Raw genomic sequence first — 23,235 nt, 5'->3', positions numbered from 1 at the left:
CCAGGAAGGATCCTGCATATTACTTTTTAACATGCTTTACAGTGCATCAACCTCACTTCAGTGGCATTAGGTAGCGTACATATAATGTGCATCAGAAATATTTGTATTCACTGAAATCATTGATCATCATAATGCAAATGTAGAGATGTTATGGCCACAAATTGAGCTGTCTTTTGGTACATGAGTGGACCAAACCTAGTTATTTGCATGCTATAGTGATTAATGATCCCTTTGCTCCAGATATTTGCAGATTATCCAGTATTTTGGCTTCCTTCGATGCGTGATGTGCTTCGATACCCCTCACCATTTCTCTTTGTGGCTGTATCCCTGTTTAGGTGTATATGGCTTCCCTCGGTGTCCTGGAGAAAGCCTGATGATTTGTGACTGGATTAGAAAGACTTTGAATGCTGAAGCTTATACTAAAGCTGTGCAGGAACGGTGAGTACACACACAGAAAGTAGACTGCTATAGTTATATAGATAAATATAGCTGAAAATGTTACTTACATTTGTATTTGATAAGCTATTGAAATAGACTGCTAAATTCACTTGTTTTTCGGTCTTATTCTGTGTCCTAAAGCTTGGTGCAGGCAGAGTACTGGCATGACCCACTCAATGAAGAACAATACAGAAATGGCAGCATTTTCCTGGCAGACCTCAACCAGGAGCTGGTGAGTGAGAAGTTGTCATTGATTTTTGGGATATTTGGATCTGTATACACAGGGGCCAGACATTCACAGTTTACAGCTCTGCATGGCTTCATTGTGGTCTGGGTTGTTCAGCCTGGCATTCTCGTTGCTCATAAATGTAAATTGACTATTCACATGTAAACTGCTGACAAATTAAAATCTACTGTAAGTGGATACAGACAAAACCATCACAGTGCAAAGTGATTAATACCCCTTTCTCTTACGTCCTAGAGGATGCTGGGGACTCCAAAAGGACCATGGGGTATAGACGGGATCCGCAGGAACTTAGGCACACTAAAAGACTTAAGACTGGGTGTGAACTGGCTCCTCCCTCTATGCCCCTCCTCCAGACCTCAGTTAGACTTTGTGCCCAGGAGTGATGGGTCACACACTAGGGGAGCTCTACTGAGTTTCTCTAGAAAATACTTTTGTTAGGTTCTTTATTTTCAGGGAGACCTGCTGGCTACAGGCTCCCTGCAGCGTGGGAGTGAGGGGGGAGAAGCAGGACCTACTTCTGTGAGTTTCAAGGCTCTGCTTCTCGGCTACTGCACACCATTAGCTGCAGAGGGTTCGATCACTTGGTGCGCCTAGCTGCTTGTTCCCGGAGCCACGCCGTCACCCCCTCACAGAAGCCAGAAGAAAGAAGTCAGATGAGTATGAGAAGATCAGAAGACTTCAGGACGGCAGAAGACTTCAGTGACAGAAGGTACAGCACATGCTCCCACACACTTCACCAACGGTATTTACTGGGTGCAGGGCACTGGGGGGGGGGGCACTCATCACAGACCCCCGCCGGCATTTTCTCACAATTTGAATTTGGTGGGCCGGAGCGCGCCGGGAAGGGGGCGGAGCTTCGGTCCGCAGCTCACCGGCGCCATTTTCTCTGCTCCACGAGGCGGACACAGTGAGACGCTGCGGAGGACCTCCACGCTTCCAAACTTTTACAAGTAAAAGGGGGGCTTTTTACTGAAGGGGGCCGCAGTACTTGGTGCTTATTACGGTAGCCAGCGCTGGGTACATTTATCGTGTTTGCGATATATGGGCGCTGGGGTGTGGGCTGGCATACTCCCTCTGTGTCCTCTATCTGGGTTCTCATGTAGGCCTGTCACCTAACAGGGACATTCTGGGTGTTTGTGTTGTGTCGGTACTCTGTGTCGACATATCAGAGGCAGAAGCTTATTCACCGGAGGAGGTTATTGGAGGAGTGGATGCAGGGCTAGACTTGGGAATGTCGACGCAGCCGGCTCCAGATTTAATGACATTGCTCAGTATGTTAAACTCGAGTGTAACTTCATTGACAAAAAGGTTAGATAAATCTGAGGAGCAGACCCAGGTGTGGAAAAGGTCCATGGAAGAGGCTTTGTCTCAGGTTCAAACCCCATCTGGGTCCCAAAAGCGGCCGTTTAATCAGGTGGGGGATACTGATACCGACACGGAATCTGATTCCGACGTCGATTTCACTGAGGCAGCGTTACATCCACGTTTAATTAAGAGTATTCAGTAGATGATTGTGGCTATAAAAGACGTTTTACACATTTCTGATGAACCGGCGGTACAGGAAACAAGGATTTGCTTGTTCAAGGGTAAAAAACCTGAGGTAAAATTTCCTCCCTCTCATGAAATGAATACTCTTTGTGAAAAGGCTTGGGAGTCGCCGGATAAGAAATGGCAGATTCCCAAGAGAATTTACATGGCGTATCCCTTTCCCTCTGACGACAGGGAAAAATGGGAGACATCTCCAACTGTTGACAAAGCTTTATCTCGTTTGTCTAAGAAAGTGGCGCTTCCGTCTCCAGACACAGCAGCTCTCAAAGATCCGGCGGATCGCAAGCTGGAGACGTCTCTGAAGTCCATTTTCGCTAATTCGGGTGCATTGCTCAGACCTGCTGTGGCGTCGGTATGGGTGAGTAGTGCCATTGCTAAATGGGCTGAAAATTTAGCAAATGATATAGATACTCTGGATAAAGATAATGTACTGCTAACTCTTGGTTATATTAAGGACGCTGCAGATTACATAAAGGATGCGGCAAGGGACATCTGTCTCTTGGGTTCAAGAACCAATGCCATGTCGATATCAGCCAGGAGGGCCCTGTGGATCCATCAATGGAACGCGGATGCCGACTCCAAGAAAAATATGGAAGCGCTACCCTTCAAAGGTACTGTCTTATTCGGGGACGGCTTGGCTGACCTGGTCTCGACCGCGACTGCGGGTAAGTCCTCTTTTCTTCCTTATGTTCCCACACAACAGAAAAAGGCACCACATCAACAGATGCAGTCCTTTCGTCACAACAAATACAGGCGTGGAAAAGGCTCATCCTTCCTCGCTTCAAAAGGTAGAGGGAGGGGAAGGAAATCTTCTGCAGGGTCAAGCGCCCAGGACCAAAAGTCCTCCCTTGCTGCTACCAAGGCCACCGCATGACGCTGGGGCTTCCCTGGGGGAGTCCGAACCGGTGGGGGGCCGTCTACAAAGTTTCAGTCAGGTCTGGTTTCGATCAGCCCTGGATCCCTGGATACTAGAGATTGTGTCTCAGGGATATACAAGCTAGAGTTTCAGGAGATGCCCCCTCACCGATTCTTCATTTCGGCATTACCAGTTGGGCTTCCGGACAGGGAGGTAGTGCTAGCAGCAATTCAAAAACTGTGTCTGCAGAGGGTCATTGTTCCCGTTCCCTCATCTCAGAGGGGGGAGGGGTTCTACTCGAGCCTCTTTGTGGTGCCAAAACCGGACGGTTCGGTCAACCAATTCTAAATTTAAAATCCCTCAATCCATACTTGAAAGTTTTCAAGTTCAAGATGGAAACCCTTCGAGCTGTCATCTCCAGCCTGGAAGGGGGGGATTTTATGGCGTCAGTCGACATAAAGGATGCCTACTTACATGTCCCGATATATCCTCCGCATCAGGCTTTCCTCAGGTTTGCGATACAGGATTCTCATTACCAATTTCAGACGTTGCCGTTTGGGCTTTCCACGGCTCCGAGGATTTTCACCAAGGTCATGGCGGAAATGATGGTGCTGCTTCGCAAACAAGGGGTTTCAATTATCCCGTACTTGGATGATCTCCTGATAAAGGCGCGGTCCAAGGAACGATTGCTGAAGAGTGTGGAGTTGTCTCTATCGGTCCTGCGACAACACGGTTGGGTCCTCAATTTGCCAAAATCACAGTTGATTCCGACCATTCGGCTTACGTTTCTGGGCAGGATTCTGGATACGGAGTTGCAGAAGGTATTCCTTCCAGAAGAAAAGGCTCGGGAATTGCAGACGATGGTCAGGGAACTTCTGAAACCGTCAAGTGTGTCGGTACATCATTGTACTCGGGTTCTGGGGAAGATGGTTGCGGCGTACGAAGCCATTCCATACGGCAGATTTCACGCCCGTGTTTTTCAGTGGGACTTGCTGAGCAAATGGTCAGGGTCTCATCTACACATTCACCAGAAGATCAGTCTGTCTCCCAGAGCCAGAATCTCTCTCCTATGGTGGCTACAAGTGAATCACCTCCTGGGGGGACGCCGATTCGGTATCCAGGAGTGGGTACTTCTGACAACAGATGCAAGTCTCCGGGGCTGGGGCGCAGTCACCCAAGGAAGAAATTTCCAGGGAAAATGGTCGCCCCAGGAAGCCTGTCTCCACATAAATGTTCTAGAGTTAAGAGCCATTTACAACGGCCTGCTCCAAGCAAGAAGTCTTCTTCAGGGTCGTCCGGTCCTGGTACAGTCAGACAAAATCACAGCGGTGGCCCATGTAAACCGGCAAGGCGGAACAAAGAGCAGAGCGGCAATGGCGGAGGCAACAAAGATACTTCGCTGGGCGGAACAACACCTCAGCGCACTGTCAGCGGTTTTCCTACCAGGGGTGGACAACTGGGAAGCGGATTTTCTCAGCAGACACGACCTTCATCCGGGAGAGTGGGCTCTGCACCAAGAGGTTTTTGCAGAAGTGACAGGACGCTGGGGAATTCCGATGATAGACATGATGGCGTCTCGGCTCAACAAGAAGCTCCCGAGGTATTGTTCCAGGTCAAGGGACCCACAGGCCACAGCGGTGGACGCCCTGGTGTCTCCGTGGATCTTCCAGTCGGTGTATGTGTTCCCTCCTCTTCCTCTCATTCCAAAGGTGCTGGGGATCATTCGTTGAGCAAGGGTTCAGGCAATTCTCGTCGTTCCAGACTGGCCAAGAAGGGCCTGGTACCCGGATCTTCAGGACTTGCTGGTGGAGGATCCTTGGCCGCTTCCTCTAAGGGAGGATCTGTTGTTACAGGGTCCATGCGTGTTTCCGGACTTACCGCGGCTGCGTTTGACGGCATGGAGGTTGAGCGCCAGATCTTAGCTCGTAAGGGGATTCCCAGGGAGGTCATTCCAACTCTCATTAAGGCTCGGAAAGAGGTTACGGCAAAACATTATCACCATATCTGGAGGAAATACGTTTCCTGGTGTGAGGTTAAAAAGGCCCCTGCGGAGGATTTTCGCTTGGGTCATTTTCTCCACTTTTTACAGGCGGGGGTAGATGCAGGCCTGAAGTTGGGTTCCATCAAGGTGCAGATTTCAGCTTTGTCTATTTTCTTTCAACGAGAGTTAGCTACCATCCCAGAGGTGCAGAGTTTTGTGAAGGGTGTGATGCATATCAATCCACCGTTTGTACCGCCTGTAGCCCCGTGGGACCTTGAGGTTGTCCTGCGATTCCTTATGTCTTCCTGGTTTGAACCTTTGCGGAAGGTTGAATTAAAATTTCTCACTTGGAAGGTGGTTATGCTTTTGGCGCTGGCATCTGCCAGACGAGTTTCGGAATTAGCGGCTTTATCGCATAAGAGTCCGTACTTGATATTTCATGCGGATAGAGCGGAATTGAGGACTCGTCCACAATTTCTACCAAAGGTGGTTTCGTCATTTCACATTAACCAGCCTATTGTCGTTCCGGTAGCTTCGGATGTAGTGGCTATTCCAAAATCGCTGGATGTTGTAAGAGCGCTAAAGGTTTACGTTTCTAGGACAGCTGTTACTAGGAAAACTGAAGCGTTGTTTGTTTTGTATGCGGCAAACAAGGTTGGTCATCCAGCGTCAAAACAAACTATTGCTCGCTGGATTTGTAATACGATCCAACAGGCTCATTCTTCGGTGGGGTTACCGGTGCCGAAGGTGGTTAAAGCCCATTCTACCAGAAAGGTGGGTTCATCTTGGGCGGCTGCCCGAGGTGTCTTGGCACTTCAGCTTTGCCGAGCAGCTACTTGGTCGGGTTCGAACACTTTTGCTAAATTCTATAAGTTCGATACCCTGGCCGATGAGGACCTGGCGTTTGCTCAGTCGGTGCTGCAGAGTCGTCCGCACTCTCCCGCCCGTTCTGGAGCTTTGGTATAATCCCCATGGTCCTTTTGGAGTCCCCAGCATCCTCTAGGACGTAAGAGAAAATAGGATTTTGGTACTCACCGTTAAATCCTTTTCTCCTGGTCCGTAGAGGATGCTGGGCGCCCGTCCCAGTGCGGACTATTACTTGCGTTATGTGAATTTTCTTACTGTTGAGTTGGTTGTGCACGACTTGTGTGTTGGTTTGTTACAGCTGGTTGCTGGAGTTTTTATATTTACTGTTATCTGTTTTTGGTGTTATTCCGGTTGTGCGGAATGTCTTTGGTGTGGGCTGGTATTTTGGTAGCCCTTAGTTAAAACAAAAATCTTTCCTTGTACTGTCCATCTCTCCTGGGCACAGTTCCTATAACTGAGGTCTGGAGGAGGGGCATAGAGGGAGGAGCCAGTTCACACCCAGTCTTAAGTCTTTTAGTGTGCCTAAGTTCCTGCGGATCCCGTCTATACCCCATGGTCCTTTTGGAGTCCCCAGCATCCTCTACGGACTAGGAAAAAAGGATTTAACGGTGAGTACCAAAATCCTATTTTTCCACTGCCTTGAAAATACTGTGTTTTTGCACAACACAGATTTTTGTTTAGAGGAAGAGTCTCAAAAAGGGGGCAGTGTAAACAGGTAACCTGTGTCATATGACACGGAACCTGTTTACAGCATAAGGAGAGCTGATATCTCCTGAGCCACAGTGTCCCGCGGGCAGTTGGGAAATTGGGGGACACGATGCAGACCGTCTGCCCTATGCAGACAGCAAGCAGTGCTCCATGATGATGGTGCGTGCAGGCGGCTGGGGCTTAGCAGCTGACAGAGTAATGGGCTTGTCTCCATCATGACATGGGACACCTTCACTGAGGGGGAGAGGCCTAATGGGACCGAGGCCATTGCTCTGGTGGTCCCGGACTGCTGGATTTACTGCTGCTTGGAGATGTCATCTTCAAGCGCTGGCCAAAAGAGACTACACCCATGTGGAGTGCAAATGATGCCAACCTGGGAACGCCCCGGTTCGGCGCCGCAGTGAGAAAGGGATAAGTACCAGGTCTAACCCGGCTTGGACCAGTGTTCAAAAGCACAGGCAGACCTGTTTCTTAGGTGGAAAAGAGGTAGAAGAAACCCCGCTGTTTGCAGAGAACAATGTAATAATGCTTCTGACAACACAATAAGCAGTTCTGCACTCACCCAATAAAATAGGAATTTAATACCTACCGGTAATTCCTTTTCTCCTAGTCTGTAGGGGATACTGGGATGACATTAGTACCATGCGGTATAGATCTGGTCCAGTGGAGCCTGGCACTTTAAGAAATCATTAGTGTGTGTTGGCTTCTATGCCGCCTTCACCAGACTCAGTCTAGGAAAACTGTGTCTGAGGAGACGGACATACTTTGAGAGAAGGAAAATACGAAAGCGGTGAGGTAACGAAGCAACACGCAACAACAAAAAAAGGATAGTAGTGCTAACCAGAACAGAGGAAAGCAATGCTAACTACAACAAAGGATAGCAACGCTAACCAACAGGAACAGGGACAGCAACAGCAGACCCAAACAAGAACACTTACAACCAGGTAAGCAGTAACATGAAGCACTGAGGTGGGCGGCCAGTATCCCTTACGGACTAGGAGAAAAGGTATTACCGGTAGCTATTAAATTCCTATTTCTGCAGTGGGGTACACTGGGGTTCCACAGGGATAACATTGGGGTGTAGAGCCTGCATCATCAGTGCTGTGCAATTACAGGACACTTAAGTATTCTACATGTCTTTAGACAGTGTTAGTTAACAACAAGTGCATTCTGTCAGGGATATTTAGTACAAGTACCCTGTGATATACATCCAGTCTTTACTGTGCATTGTTATATCTATATACCTGTTTAGCTTTACTTAAGTAGTGTAGTTACTTAGTATTGCTAGTCCAGTGCAGTTTTATTGTTGTTTGTGATAGTTTCTGCATTGTACATGTGAGTGTGTGTGTGCCATTAGCTGCTGTGTCATTTCCATTCCATGTATCTGGCATATATTGCTATCCCTATATTCTGTACCCTGAGGGGGGCTAAGTGTGTCAGGTTTTTCATATTATATAGGGTCTCACAGGATATACTATATTGGTATTTTTCTCTGTGTTTTACAGTCACCATTTGCCTCTTAAATCCTCAGTGTGTGCTCTGCCTGTAGTCCCACTACCTAGGGGGATTTTTGTCAGGTATTTTGTCTGCTTTTATTGTACTTTTTCACCCTACGGTAAAGCTTTCGTATAATGGCCCTCATTCCAAGTTGTTCGTTCGCTAGCTGCTTTTAGCAGTATTGCACACGCTAGGCCGCCGCCCTCTGGGAGTGTATCTTAGCTTAGCAGAATAGTGAACGAAAGATTAGCAGAATTGCTACTAAATAATTCTTTGCAGTTTCTAAGTAGCTCCGGACCTACTCACAGATTGCGATCAGCTCAGTCCGTTTAGTTCCTGGTTTGACGTCACAAACACGCCCTGCGTTTGGCCAGCCACTCCCCCGTTTCTCCAGCCACTCCCGCGTTTTCTTTTTCATCCACTAGGGGTCACTGGAGTACTCTTGGGATATGGACGGCTTCCGAAAGGAACAGGGCACTGAATATTCAAATTCAGTAACACTCCTCCCCTCCATACTCCCCGAGTACCTCAGTGTTTTTTCTGTGCTCGTCGGAGCAACAGGGCTGGTGTGGGGGGCTCCCACACTTTGTGAATATTTTTATTTTAATTTTTATTTTTACTACTTACGCACACATCCCTTCCCAGTTTCTTCTAAAACCATGGGTCCGGGATGGTGCCGCTGCACGGAGCAGCGCATGGCGTGTCGGTCCTCACAAAGAGCACCCTCACTGCCACACGCAGCACACTAAATGCTGCAAGAGTTGGACGGAGCTTACAGAAAGAAGCCCCGTCGCAGCCATGAAGGAGTGATCAGCTGGACGGAGCTTACAGAAAGAAGCCCCGTCGCAGCCATGAAGGAGTGATCAGCTGGACGGAGCTTACAGATAGAAGCCCCGTCGCAGCCATGAACGAGAGCTGGACGGAGCTTACAGATAGAAGCCCCGTCGCAGCCAAGAACGAGAGCTGGACGGAGCTTACAGGAAGAAGCCCCGTCGCAGCCCTGAACTGAACAGCTGGACGGAGCTTACAGATAGAAGCCCCGTCGCAGCCCTCCCTACAAGACAAGGTATGCTGGGGGGGACGGGGCGGTCAGCGCGCGCTGCCACCCCGCTGTGTGGGGTCCGTTTCTATTACCGCCGCCCGCACCCGCCGCTAATACAGCGCCCGCCCCAGCCGCTCCGTCCTCGCTGTACGGACTTCAAAGCCAGGGAGACCGCTGCAGCATAGCACTCTCTCTAGCGCCGCCGGAAGTCGCTACACGCCGCTCCAGCCAGCCGAACACTCGGCCGCTCTCCTCACAACGTTCCCTGCCTCCCTGCAAGGTCAGCTTCCCGGCACCCGCTCCCCGCTGAGACACGGAGCACAGGGGGAGGGGGGGGGGACAAGCCACAGGCAGCGCTGCTGCAAGGGAGGATAAACTTATAATATGCTGCATGACAGGCTGCCACATTCATAGGTTATATTAATAACCTGACCTGTGATTATCACTGTATAGACTATTGAGCCTATATTAACACAGGAGGCATGTATTGTAACCTGATCTGGGATTATCAGTGTAAGCATGGCATGGGGGCCATTTTAACCATGCTTCCGGTTTATAATTCCAGAACGTTCCTGTCCTACAACACTACTCCACCGGAGGCGCAGGGGTGTTAGTGGGAATTTTTGCTTCAGGTTTTATATAGGCTGGCCAAGTGAATGCATTTCGGCCATATATATATGTATATTGCACACCTTAAGTAACACTTTTACTGAGCGTGCAAGTGTCTGTCTTTGTTTATTGTGTGGTCTGTCTGCGTAATGAGTACGGCACCAGCAAAGACTACAAAAGACGTTTTACTGCAATGTCTGTACATGAATCTACCACATGTTCCATATGTTTTGTAGGTTTCCACTCCGGAACCCGGTTTCATTCCTATGCTACGCAAATGTAATGGCTGGGTTGCAATTAGAATTGGCCACCGTTCGACACGAGCGTCAAGATCCGAGTCTCGGAGAAGACCGCCAAATCTAACGGAGGAGTCTCAGCCGTTGCAAAAGTCCAACTTCACTTTGGGTAACAGGGTATTAATTTAATTGGTCTTATACTTTAACCGTTTCTGCTATGTTGCGGTCTGACAATTCTATGCCAAACCTCACGGCGCTAAATAAGGGTGAGGAGGGCACATTAGACCAGCAGTCAGAAGTGCAGTTTTTTTGACAGCCCAGACATTGATAATGACCAGTGCGTCAGTCTCTGAAGTTTACAGAGACTAAGGAGCAATGGGGTTCTTATTTAGGATATCTTAATAAGATGTTAGTAGAAACACAAAATAACCGAATAACCGGTTCTATACCTCACAAATGTAATTCTAGTTACCCGTTTCCACACAGTGACATCTACATTGGAGAATCCGCCATTGGTGGATTCGTCTGTGTCAGACCTTATAAAGACCCTTCAGACGTAAGATAGATTTGGGTCACTAAGGCGCTCTTTGTATGGAAACAATGACGATCACGTTATACTTATCGTTAATCAAATCTGAGAAGCTGCTGAGTAGCTATGTACAGCTTCTGCTGCAGGCTGTTAGCTCGCTTCTCGCCTTTCATCGTCGCTAGTTACAGCACGACAGGTTCTCTGGCTGCGTTCTTGGCAAGCGGAGTCAGAGGTCAAAAGAATACGGTGGCCAGAAGTTGTTTGGTCCTAAAATTGACAAATGCATTTCTCAGGCCAAGGCGGAGGGGGGAGAGTCTAGTTTCCTGCCATTGCCTCCACCGGTACTAAGACGGAAATACTCTGGTCCGGCGTTCACTTTAGACTTCAGTCCTGTCAAGGCTGTGGTACAGCCACGCCTTGTAACACCAGGGCACTAAAATCATCAACAAGCCAGTGGCTTGACGGGCTCCCAGGCCATATTGGATTTCCAATTGTGGGAGCGCGCCTTCAGACGTTACATTTGCCGGGATTCCAGACATCCACTGATGGATGTATCCGCAATTTAGTGTTAAAAGAAAGCTGTCTTCCGCCACTGCGTTTTTTCAAAACTGGACTGTCTCTGTCGGACGACAAGAAGGCGTTTTGACAGATTGCCATTCAGTCTCTGCTGGATTCAGCAGTTTTTAATTCCAGCCTGGTACACCAACAAGGTCAGGGTTATTATTCCCGTCTGTTTGTGGTACCGATTTCGGAGGGCTCCGTCAGTCTCAATCAGTAAGTCACTTACTACAGATTGAAGATGGAATTTCTGCGGTCAGTATTTGCAGATTTGAAGCTACAAGATTGCATGATTGCGCTTGATTTCAAGGATGCGTACTTACACATTCCGATTTGGTCACCTCATCAGAGGTTCTTGCGTTTTGCAATACGCCACACAGGCTCTACCGTTTGGCCTCTCGTCAGCGCCTCGGGTATTCACCAGAGTGATGTCTGTGATGATAGCTCATCTCAGATCCCTGGCAGTGACTATCGTTCCGTACTTAGACGATCTGCTCATGAAAGCTCCGTCTCAACAGATGCTCCTCCAACTTGCGCTGCTAAACATACACCCCGGTTGGAGTGTCAATTTCAAGAAATCGCATCTAATTCCGTCTCAACGACTTCAATTCCTAGGTATGATTCTCGATACGGTAAATCAAAGAATTTTCCCTACTACAACAGAAAGTACAGATTATTCATCTGGTACAATAAGTGCTCAAGCCACGCACACTCTCGGTACATTTGTGTATTCGCCTATTAGGAAAATTGCTGTCTAAAAATGTCCTGGAACTATTTACAATGCACTACGACAAGCATTACACATGCTTCCCTCTCAGACTGTCCAAGTGCAGTCAGACAACGCGACGGCAGTCGCATACATCAACAAACAAGGAGGAACGAGAAGCCGCATGGCAATGCGGGAAGTAGCTCAAATCCTCAATTGGCCAAAATACCACCAGGTGATATTGTCGGCAGGGTTCATTCCGGGAGTGGACAACTGGGAGGCGGATTATCTCAGCCGTCGGAATTTTCATCCAGGAGAATGGGCATTAAATCCAGAGGTGTTTCAAAGGTTGGTCCACAAGTGGGGTTATCCTCAGGTGGACCTGATGGCATCTCGCCACAATTACAAACGCCCCAGTATGTGTCCAGAACGAGAGATCCAAGGGCAGTGGCGGTGGATGCTCTCACAATCGCGGGGCCGTACAGGCTCGTGTATCTGTTTCCACCGTTTTCCGCTGCTCTCTCAGTTGCTAAAACGGATCAAAAGAGAGTCCGTCACAGTCATACTAGTGATGCCGCATTGGTCTCGGAGAGCTTGGTTCTCGGATCTCCGCGGACTACTCGCATACGATCCTTGGCCGCTCCTACTACGTTCAGACCTGTTACAACAGGGTCCGTTCTTTTACCCCGATTTAGCGCTGCTGCGTTTGACGGGGTGGCTGTTGAGACCGCCCTCTTAAGAAAAGAGGGCATTACAGTATCGGTTATACCAACCATGTTACGAGCTAGGAAGCCGGTTACGGCAGCTCATTATTACAGAATTTGGAGTGCCTATATAGGTTGGTGTGAAGCTAGGGAGTTTCCGACATCATCTTTCAAGTTATCCCGTCTTTTGTTATTTCTACAGACGGGGTTAGATGGAGGACTGCGTTTATCTACACTAAAGGTGCAGGTATCTGCGTTGTCAATTTATTTTCAAAGACATTGGCTCTATTGCCGTCGGTACACACTTTTCTACAAGGTGTCCTCAGAGTACTGCCTCCATTCATTCCACCTACAGCGCCATGGAACTTGAATCTGGTTTTAGATTTCTTACAGTCTTCATATTTTGAACCCTTACAGCAAGTGGATATAAAGTTTCTCACTTGGAAAACAATTTTTCTTCTAGCCTTAGCTTCGGCAAGGCGTGTTTCAGATTTGGGTTCTTTGTCATGCAAGCCACCGTGTTTGGTGTTTCATAATGACAGAGCGGAACTTCGAACGAATCCCGCTTTCTTACCAAAGGTAGTGTCATCTTTTCACATCAATCATCCAATAGTAGTTCCTGTGTTGACAGCACATTCTGGAACTCTGGATGTGGTACGCGCATTACGCGTTTATGTATCCCGAACGTCTACAGGTCGTAAGACGGATACGTTGTTTTCTATGATGCGGCCAAGATGGGTTGGCCAGTTTCTAAGCAGACCTTATCCAGATGGATAAAACTGACTATAGGTCAGGCTTACCTTAATGCTTGGTTACAGCCGCATACATCAGTAACAGCTCATTCCACACGTTCTGTGGGAACTTCATGGGCAGCTGGTCGTGGAGCTTTACGACGCAGCTTTGCCGTGCGGCTACATGGTCTTCAGTGCACACGTTTGTGCGCTTTTACAAGTTTGATACGTTTTGCGGCATCAGCATCTAGCTTTGGCCGCCTAGTGTTACAGGTGTCAAACAGCTCTCCCGCCCACGGAGGAAGCTTTGGTACGTCCCAAGAGTACTCCAGTGACCCCTAGTGGATGAAAAAGAAGTGCAGTTTTACCTGGGTTGTAGTAAGCTCAGGGGATCTTATGGTAACACATTTTCACCGACTGGTTCAACTTTTCTAGTTCTATCGGTTATGGTGTCAACTGTTTCGTTGTCAGTTACGTTATGTGTCAACTTTATGGTTGTCCGTTATGTTCTAGGTAATTCTCCATTGTCAACCTCTCTATCGCTCCTGTTCGGCTCAGTAAAAAACACTGAGGTACTCGGGGAGTATGGAGGGGAGGAGTGTTACTGAATTTGAATATTCAGTGCCCTGTTCCTTTCGGAAGCCGTCCATATCCCAAGAGTACTCCAGTGCCCCCTATGCATTCAAAGAAAAGGATTTACCTGGTAAATACCAAAATCCTATTTTTCCTGACACGCCTGCGTTTTTTAGCACACTCCCGGGAAACGCTCAGTTACCACCCAGAAATGCCCCTTTCCTGTCAATCATTCACCGATCAGCAGTGCAACTGAAAAGCGCCACAGGATCCACAGCAAAACGGCGAAGTTTTTAGTTAAATAACTAAGCACATGCGCCCTGCGTGCCTTGCGCATGCGCATTTTGCAACAAATCGCAGCATAGTGAAAATCGGCAACGAGCGAACTCGGAATGACCCCCAATGTCAGCTCAACAGGGTGGGGAGTCTGTGGCTGACCTTACATCCTGCAATGCTCATTTCATGTATGTCTCTGAGGAAAATATTGCAGCTGAGGGTTCAGGTACTGGGGGTTTTGTACCCCTCAGTCATTTTTCTGCAACGGGGGCAACTAATGACCCGCTGTGGGCTACATTTTCTAATTTACTGACTACTCTGGTAACTAGACTTGCGCTCCCTATGGGACCTCCTGTGCCTTTACAGCCACATATTGTCCCTGCTTTTAATCCGCCATGGGCAGATACTCTGTCCTCTCCGTTACAGCAATTAAATCGGTATTTGGCCAAGCAAAATCCTAACCCTCGCCAGCGTAAGTCCAAGGTGTCATCTAAGCGGGCCATTACATCCTCACAATCCACGCATGTTACAGATACTTCATCTGATGCCGATGGCGCATATATTGACCCCTGAAGTCCATTTACACTCTGGCTGGAGCTGTGCTTAGGCCTACTATTGTGGCCTCGGCCTGGGTTCAGGAAGTTGAAGCGGAATTACAGTCTAATTTTCCCGATAATGCTAAACAGTGTCTTTGTTACATTGTTACAGCCTCTCATTATATTCAGGAGGCGGCATCTGATGCAGGTATCCTAGCGGCCAACGCGTCTACCATGTCTATTCTGGCTCGCCGGATCCCCTGGTTGCGGTCCTGGTCTGTAGATCTGGACTCGAAAAAGACCTTTAAGGTTATCCCTTTTAAGGAAACATTCTTTTTGGGGAAGATCTCAACAAGATTGTCGCTGACTTAGCGTCTGCTAAGACTGCATATCTTCCTAGTACTACTCTTTCAGCTCCGAAGAGTACTTCCTTTCGTTCCTTTCGACCTCCAGGTAAACAGTAAAGAATTGGGTTAAGGATGCCGCACAGGACTGAGTGATGTTAAGTAAATTAGTGATTTGAGTATGTTTCCAAGAAAACCGACCAACCCAAAGAAAACTTTCGGAATTTATCACCATCTACCATTGAGGAGAAAATTTCTATAGGTAGATAAAGAAGGTGATTGTCGATGGTGCTCCCATAGGTCTATTACATAGGTAATAAAGGGAAGAAAAGTAAAGAAAAAGTGACCTTTGTTGGGAGCACTCACTCTTGGAAACAATGTTAGTTTAATTTATGCGTAATAATGTGAATATGAGAAAATTAAAACGTAACCTTTAATTATATTAAAGTAAAATAAGAGTACACCAGAATTTCTTACTGTGTTTAAAAATATGGTTAAACAATGTAATCCATCGGTTTGAAACTAGGACTGTGAATATATAGATGAATATATAAGGCAAAAAATACGGCAAAAAATACCAAGCCCTCCAGGTATTGATTTCTAAGGTTAGTGCAATAGCCGATGTATTGCCATCAGAAAAACCTACAACACCTGGTATTCCTTAGTGGTCAACCACCTAAGTACTGACCAGGCCCAACACCGTATTGCTTCCAAGATCAGACGAGATTGGGCATGTGCGGTGTGGTATGGTAGTAGATTTAAGGTTGATAAGGCAAAACCCTGCAGCTGGTATGCAGCTATTAGGTACACCATAAGCCTGGTTGTTATGATGGGCAGATGATCTCTTAATAGAGAAACATATGTTTGACCGTCATTGCACCAAATTGTACCCCAAATGTATAGGTATACGGAGGTTTAAATCATATGGTCAATGAGTTTTGCCGACAGGAACCGCCTGTATGCTGCTTTTTGTGCTGTGCAACATCATTAAGAATGGGTTTTTATCGTTTGATAAGGCAAAGATAAACCCTTTGTTACACTGAGGACATGCCAACAAAATTAGTAAACATCCAAGCATAAATATGTTTGAAGTAATATAGTATCATTAAAGCTGAAACTGAATTGATCTAGAACATTCCACCTTCCTCCCCTCCACCCTCACAAAAGGTATAGGACAGGAAATGAAAATGGACCAGAGAACATATTTGTCAGCTGAGAAGACAGATTTGAAAAAGTGGATTAGGTAGATAGGAAATATGGGGGTAATTCCAAGTTGATTGCAGCAGGAATTCTGTTAGCAATTGGGCAAAACCATGTGCACTGCAGGGGGGACAGATATAACATGTGCAGAGAGAGATAGATTTGGGTGTGGTGAGATCAATCTGCAATCTAATTTGCAGTGTAAAAATAAAGCAGCCAGTATTTACCCTGCACAGAAACAAAATAACCCACCCAAATCTAACTCTCTCTGCAAATGTTATATCTGCCCCCCCGCAGTGCACATGGTTTTGCCCAACTGCTGAAAAATTTCCTGCTGCGATCAACTTGGAATTACCCCCTATATCTCCAGAGACACAATCTCTATTATCCACAGAAAGGCTAACTAACCCAGTAGAGCCTGAAGTACTGTCTTTGTAACAATATTGTCGAGCTAGTATGCTTTCAATAAAACAATTATGCATGTATCCACAGTGTATCCACAATGTATCAATCAAAATTGTGACATATGTCCATGCCAGGTATCATATTGTATTGTCATAACAAGGGTATATACTCTGGTTTTATGCCTGTATTTAAAACCTGTGTAGACAATACCCAGTGCTGATTTCACAGGAATGAGAGAGTGACAACACCTGTACAATAATTGCCACAATCCTGAATGGTAGCGGATTATTCCTGATTATAATGTGTCAGCCACATGAGGACACAGTGTCACCATATATTTTTATAGCATCTAAAAAGCAAAAAGTTTACCATATATAATAAATAATGCCTTTGGTGGATGGCATAGATTTGCCGGTAAGGATCAGTGCACATAGCGTTAAATTACATTAGTGCGTGGCTGGAGAGCGGGAGACCAATGGTGTGCAGGATAAGAAAAAATTTATACTTATGACCAAATGGTGTATGTTTCCTGCTCGCTAAGTGCCGCTGACCGCTCGACTTCACGAGCTGTATGTCTATGCGGCTCGCCTGGTCTCCTCTCCTGCCGGTCTGCTGGTCACGTGAGCGCGCTCACCGTGACCACGTCCACCTCCCCGACGTACGTTTCACAGTTGCTTGTTCACGGGTAGTGTGAACACACGGTGTCCGGACCGGGCTTAAATCTGCAAGGATAATCCCCAATTGGCTGCACATGTTAGTCATTAACATGATAGGGTCAGACAACGTGTAGTGAGCTGCATGTTAATGCAGAAATAGGTAAATACTGAATAGATGTCCTGCACACAGCTATGAAGGGTATCCTAAAGGGGAAATTAAATGCTATCTTGATTAAATGAAAAATTAGTTTTTTTTTGATAGAAGTTGTATGAATAAAAATTAGTAATAGAATAAAACATTGTTTGTTGTATATATAAAAATATAATTATATAGACTTATATAAATTAAAAAGGAATTTAATGGGTGTGATTAGTGGTGGGTAAATGGATGAATTGTGTAGTGTAGGAAAAATAGTGAGCCGTGTTGATTAATAGTGCTTAAAGTTTTTAATTGCAATGAGGGTGTTGTAATGGGAGTGGAGGTGTGTGTGGGGAGAAAGGGGAGAGCAGAGGAAAAATGTGTGTGAAGTGAAAGAGTTATAACCTAAATAGTGGATTACTGTGAAAATTAAGTCGTGAAAGTGCTATGAATGATTGTGGAAAAATATGTAGTGCTAATGTAAAAAAAAGGGGGATGTTTGATGCTGGATGAGAAATTGTGAGAAAATTTGTGTAATGCTTATGTGAATATCTGTATTGTGATGATATCCAACTTGTGAGGAGGCGAGATTGCTGAAAAAGGGGGGGGGGGGGAGGGAAAGGGGGGGGGGGGGGTTATTTTTTTTTTGGGGGGGGGGCTATGTGCACTGGTCCTTACCGGCAAATCTATGCCATCCACTAAAGGCATTATTTATTATATATGGTAAACTTTTTGCTTTTTAGATGCTATAAAAATATATGGTGACACTGTGTCCTCATGTGGCTGACGCATTATAATCAGGAATAATCCGCTACCATTCAGGATTGTGGCAATTATTGTACAGGTGTTGTCACTCTCTCATTCCTGTGAAATCAGCACTGGGTATTGTCTACACAGGTTTTAAATACAGGCATAAAACCAGAGTATATACCCTTGTTATGACAATACAATATGATACCTGGCATGGACATATGTCACAATTTTGATTGATACATTGTGGATACACTGTGGATACATGCATAATTGTTTTATTGAAAGCATACTAGCTCGACAATATTGTTACAAAGACAGTACTTCAGGCTCTACTGGGTTAGTTAGCCTTTCTGTGGATAATAGAGATTGTGTCTCTGGAGATATATTTCCTATCTACCTAATCCACTTTTTCAAATCTGTCTTCTCAGCTGACAAATATGTTCTCTGGTCCATTTTAATTTCCTGCCCTATACCTTTTGTGAGGGTGGAGGGGAGGAAGGTGGAATGTTCTAGATCAATTCAGTTTCAGCTTTAATGATACTATATTACTTCAAACATATTTATGCTTGGATGTTTACTAATTTTGTTGGCATGTCCTCAGTGTAACAAAGGGTTTATCTTTGCCTTATCAAACGATAAAAACCCATTCTTAATGATGTTGCACAGCACAAAAAGCAACATACAGGCGGTTCCTGTCGGCAAAACTCATTGACCATATGATTTAAACCTCCGTATACCTATACATTTGGGGTACAATTTGATGCAATGACGGTCAAACATGATCATCTGCCCATCATAACAACCAGGCTTATGGTGTACCTAATAGCTGCATACCAGCTGCAGGGTTTTGCCTTATCAACCTTAAATCTACTACCATACCACACCGCACATGCCCAATCTCGTCTGATCTTGGAAGCAATACGGTGTTGGGCCTGGTCAGTACTTAGGTGGTTGACCACTAAGGAATACCAGGTGTTGTAGGTTTTTCTGATGGCAATACATCGGCTATGGCACTAACCTTAGAAATCAATACCTGGAGGGCTTGGTATTTTTTGCCGTATTTTTTGCCTTATATATTCATCTATATATTCACAGTCTTAGTTTCAAACCGATGGTTTACATTGTTTAACCATATTTTTAAACACAGTAAGAAATTCTGGTGTACTCTTATTTTACTTTAATATAATTAAAGGTTACGTTTTAATTTTCTCATATTCACATTATTACGCATAAATTAAACTAACATTGTTTCCAAGAGTGAGTGCTCCCAACAAAGGTCACTTTTTCTTTACTTGACCTCCAGGTAAAGCAAAGGGTTAGGCGTACCCGTAACAGGCTTGCACGTCCAAATCCACTAAGCCCAAACCTAAACGTACCTGGGCTGCCCGTCAGCCTGCTGCCAAAACAGACAAGCCTGCTGCATGACAGGGCGGGCCTCCCCCTGGGCGATCCCAGGGTGGGAGGCAGACTTCTACGGTTTGCTCAGGTATGGTCACAGACCACTTTGGATGCCTGGGTGTCATCACCCATCTCTTTCAAGACACGTCACCCTCGCCAGTTTTACTTAAAAAAACGTCCCTTCAGATCCGGTAAAAGTAAAAACTCTCTATCTGGTGGTACAATCCCTCCTGGACACGGGAGTGGTAGTGCCGGTGCCTCTGGCTCAGAGAGGCAGGGGGTACTATTCAACGCTGTTCCTAGTTCCGAAACCGAATGGATCTTCCTGGCCCATTCTCAACCTCAAGTCTTTGAACAAATTTGTGAAAGTCTCCAAGTTCTGTATGGAAACTCTTTGCTCTGTTGTTCTGACCTTGGAGCCCAAGGACTATATGGTACCCCTGGACATACAGGATGGTTACCTGCATGTACCTATTGCAGTGTCGCATCAACAATACCTTCGGTTTGCTATTGGCAACCTATATTTTCAATTCCAGGCCTTGCCTTTTGGTCTGACCTCGGCTCCTCAAGGTTTCACCAAGGTCATGGCGGTCTTGACTGCCCTAAACCGCCGTCAAGGTATCTCAACGACTTGTTGATCCTGGCGAACTCTCCAGACGTTCTCCTTCGTCATCTGGAACTGACGGTCCAATTCCTGCAAGACCACGGGTGGCTCATCAACTGGAAGAAGTCTTCCCTGGTTCCTGCTCAGAGCATGGTGCACCTGGAAACACTATTGGACACCCTCAAACAGCGGTTGTTTTTGTCTCCGGAGAAGGTCTTGAGGCTTCAGGACAAGATAAGATGCTTCCTCTCTCGCCCACGTGTGTCAATACACTTGGCGATGCAAGTACTAGGCCTCATGGTGTCAGCTTTCGACATGGTGGAGTACGCTCAATTTCATTCCAGCCCTCTGAAGAGGTTAATTCTCTCCGAGTGGGACGGCCTGCCTCACCGGATCAGGTCTCACATGATATCCTTGACTCCGGAGGTCCGTCTGTCACTAACCTGGTGGCTGCAGGACCATCAACTGAGCAGGGGTCGTCCATTCTGGATCTCCAACTGGGTCCTTCTGACGACGGATGCCAGTCTGCGGGGTTGGGGCGCGGTGGACCAGGGAGGAATCTCTCCTCCCGATAAACATTCTGGAATTGCGGACAGTGTTCAAGGCGTTGACTCTAGCCCTGCCTCTAGTACAGAACAGGCCTGTTCAAGTACAGTTAGACAACGCCACCGCGGTGGTGTACATAAATCATCAGGGCGGCACCCGAAGCCGCAAAGCACTGATGGAAGTGTCAAAGATTCTTCGTTGGGCGGAACGCCATCTGCCAGCCATATCGACAGTGTTCATTCCGGGGGTCCTAAACAGGGAAGCGGATTTCCTCAGTCATCAGGACGTACACGCCGGAGAGTGGATCCTGCATTTGGAGGTCTTTCAACTCCTAGTGGCCAGATGTAGACCAGATGGCGTCTCAACACAATCACAAGGTTCCGGTCTTCGGAGCAAGGACAAGGGATCCTCAAGCAGCGTTCGTGGACACACTGCCAATTCCATGGAACTTTTGGCTGCCGTGCGTGTTTCCTCCGGTGTCACTTCTGCTCAGGGTGATAAGGAAGTTCAAGCAAGGACCAGGAATACTACTTCTGATCACTCCAGCGTGGCCCAGATGGCATTGGTTCTCAGACCTGCAGGGTCTCTCGATAGAGCGTCCTCTTCTGCTTCTGCAGCGCCCAGACCAACTCGTTCAGGACCCTTGTGTCTACCAGGATTTGGCCCGGCTGGCTTTGACGGCGTGACTCTTGAAGCTTCCGTACTGAGGGCCAAAGGTTTTTCGGAGGCGGTCATTCAAACTATGTTGAAGGCCCGTAAACCGGCTTCTGCTCGGATTTATCGTAGGGTCTGGAATTCTTATTTTGCTTGGTGTGCAACTAACAATTATGATGCATACAAGTTTAGTACTGCCAAACTCTTGGCTTTCTGCAACAGGGCCTAAGTCCTCCCTCAAGGTTCATATTTCTGCCTTGTCGATATGGTTTCAGAGAAATATTGCGACTCTGCCTGATGTTCATACATTCACTCAGGGTGTTTTACGTATTCAACCACCCTATGTCCCGCCTGTAGCGCCTTGAGATTTGTCTGTTGTTTTGGAGGCCTTACAAGAGTTTCCGTTTGAACCTCTTGAGTCTGTGAAACTTAAATGGCTTACTCTTAAGGTATTGTTTCTGCTGGCTATTGCCTCTGCTAGACGGGTTTCAGACTTGGGTGCCTTGTCCTGGCGGTCACCCTTTCTGATTTTTCATTGTGACCGTGAGGTTCTTTGAACTCACCCTGGTTATCTACCTAAGGTGGTGTCATCTTTCCACCTTAACCAAGATATTGTGGTTCCGGCCTTTACATCTCCAGGTTTATCGTCCAAAGAGCGGTCTTTGAATGTGGTACGGGCTCTCCGTATTTATGTGAAGAGGACAGCTTATCTTAGGAGATCTGTTTCCTTCCTTTTGGTTTTCACAAACGTGGCTGGCCTGCTAACAAGCAGACCTTGGCCAGATGGATTAGAATGGTGATTGCACATGCTTATGTACAGGCTGGCCTTCCAGCTCCTGCTACCATCAAAGCCCATTCTACTCGGTCTGTTGGACTTTCTTGGGCGGCCCACTGTGGTGCGACCCTTGAACAATTGTGCAAGGCGGCTACGTGGTCCTCAGTGAACACGTTCATAAGGTTCTATGCCTTTGATACTTCCGCCTCCCAGGATGTCTCCTTTGGACGTCGGGTTCTTCTGCCCGCTACAGTGCGTCCCTTCCCATGAGGAACTGCTTTAGGACATCCCTGATGTTATCCCTGTGGAACCCCAGTGTACTCCGCTGCAGAAAAGGAGATTTATGGTAATTACTTACCTTTGTCAAATCTCTTTCTGCGAGGTACACTGGGTTCCACAGGGCGCCCACCCTGACGCACTTAGCTTCTTTGGGTTTGTATGGCATTAGCCGCTGGTACCTTCTCCTGTCGTGAGAATGTAGTGTATGTGGGTACTAACGGTTGTCGTCTCTTTTACCTGCTACTGCATTGAACTGGTTAACAAAACTGAGCTCCTGTGCACAGAGGCAGGGTTATAGAGGAGGCGGCGCCAAGCATCCTGGGAACAGTCAAAGCTTTTAGCCTGTTGGTGCCTCGGATCAAGATCCAACTCTACACCCCAATGTTATCCCTGTGGAACCCAGTGTACCTCGCAGAAAGAGATTTAACAAAGTTAAGTTCTTACCATAAATCTCTTTTTTCTCTTATGTCCTAGAGTATAAAGTGATGACATTAGTACCATGGGGAAGTCCCAAAGCTTCCAGGACGGGTGGGAGAGTGCTGAGACCCCTGCAAAACCGCCTGACCAAATTGAAGGTCATCTCTGGCCAAGGTATCGAACCTATAAAATTTTACAAACGTTTTCGAACCAGACCAAGTAGCTGCACGGCACAACTATAAGGCCGAGAACAAATACAGGCTCTTACTGGATTCTGATACACGTCTTGCAGAGGCTAAGGCCAGTAACATGACAGTCTTCCAAGTTAGATACTTCAAATCCACCCTTTGCAAGGGTTCAAACCAGTCTGACTGGAGAAAATTCAAGACCGCACTGAGATTCCACGGAGCCATGGGAGGAACA

General features: G+C 46.8%; 1 protein-coding gene and 2 pseudogenes across 1 annotated transcript in view; 2 read left to right on the top strand and 1 right to left on the bottom strand.

Annotated features, from left to right (window-relative positions):
* The window catches only part of PPT1 (palmitoyl-protein thioesterase 1), a 110,043-nt gene that overhangs the window by 59,677 nt on the left and 27,131 nt on the right, over positions 1 to 23,235 (top strand). The window contains exons 5-6 of the mRNA XM_063954094.1: positions 336 to 438; positions 580 to 670. Of these exons, the coding sequence (XP_063810164.1) occupies positions 336 to 438; positions 580 to 670 (194 nt within the window). The remainder of the gene's footprint in view (positions 1 to 335; positions 439 to 579; positions 671 to 23,235) is intronic.
* Positions 15,626 to 15,744, bottom strand: LOC135054431 (5S ribosomal RNA; annotated as a pseudogene).
* Positions 19,005 to 19,123, top strand: LOC135054430 (5S ribosomal RNA; annotated as a pseudogene).

The sequence above is a fragment of the Pseudophryne corroboree genome, chromosome 2 (genome assembly GCF_028390025.1).
Source record: "Pseudophryne corroboree isolate aPseCor3 chromosome 2, aPseCor3.hap2, whole genome shotgun sequence".
Lineage (NCBI taxonomy): Eukaryota > Metazoa > Chordata > Amphibia > Anura > Myobatrachidae > Pseudophryne > Pseudophryne corroboree.
This window is presented reverse-complemented; position numbering and strand designations above follow the sequence as displayed.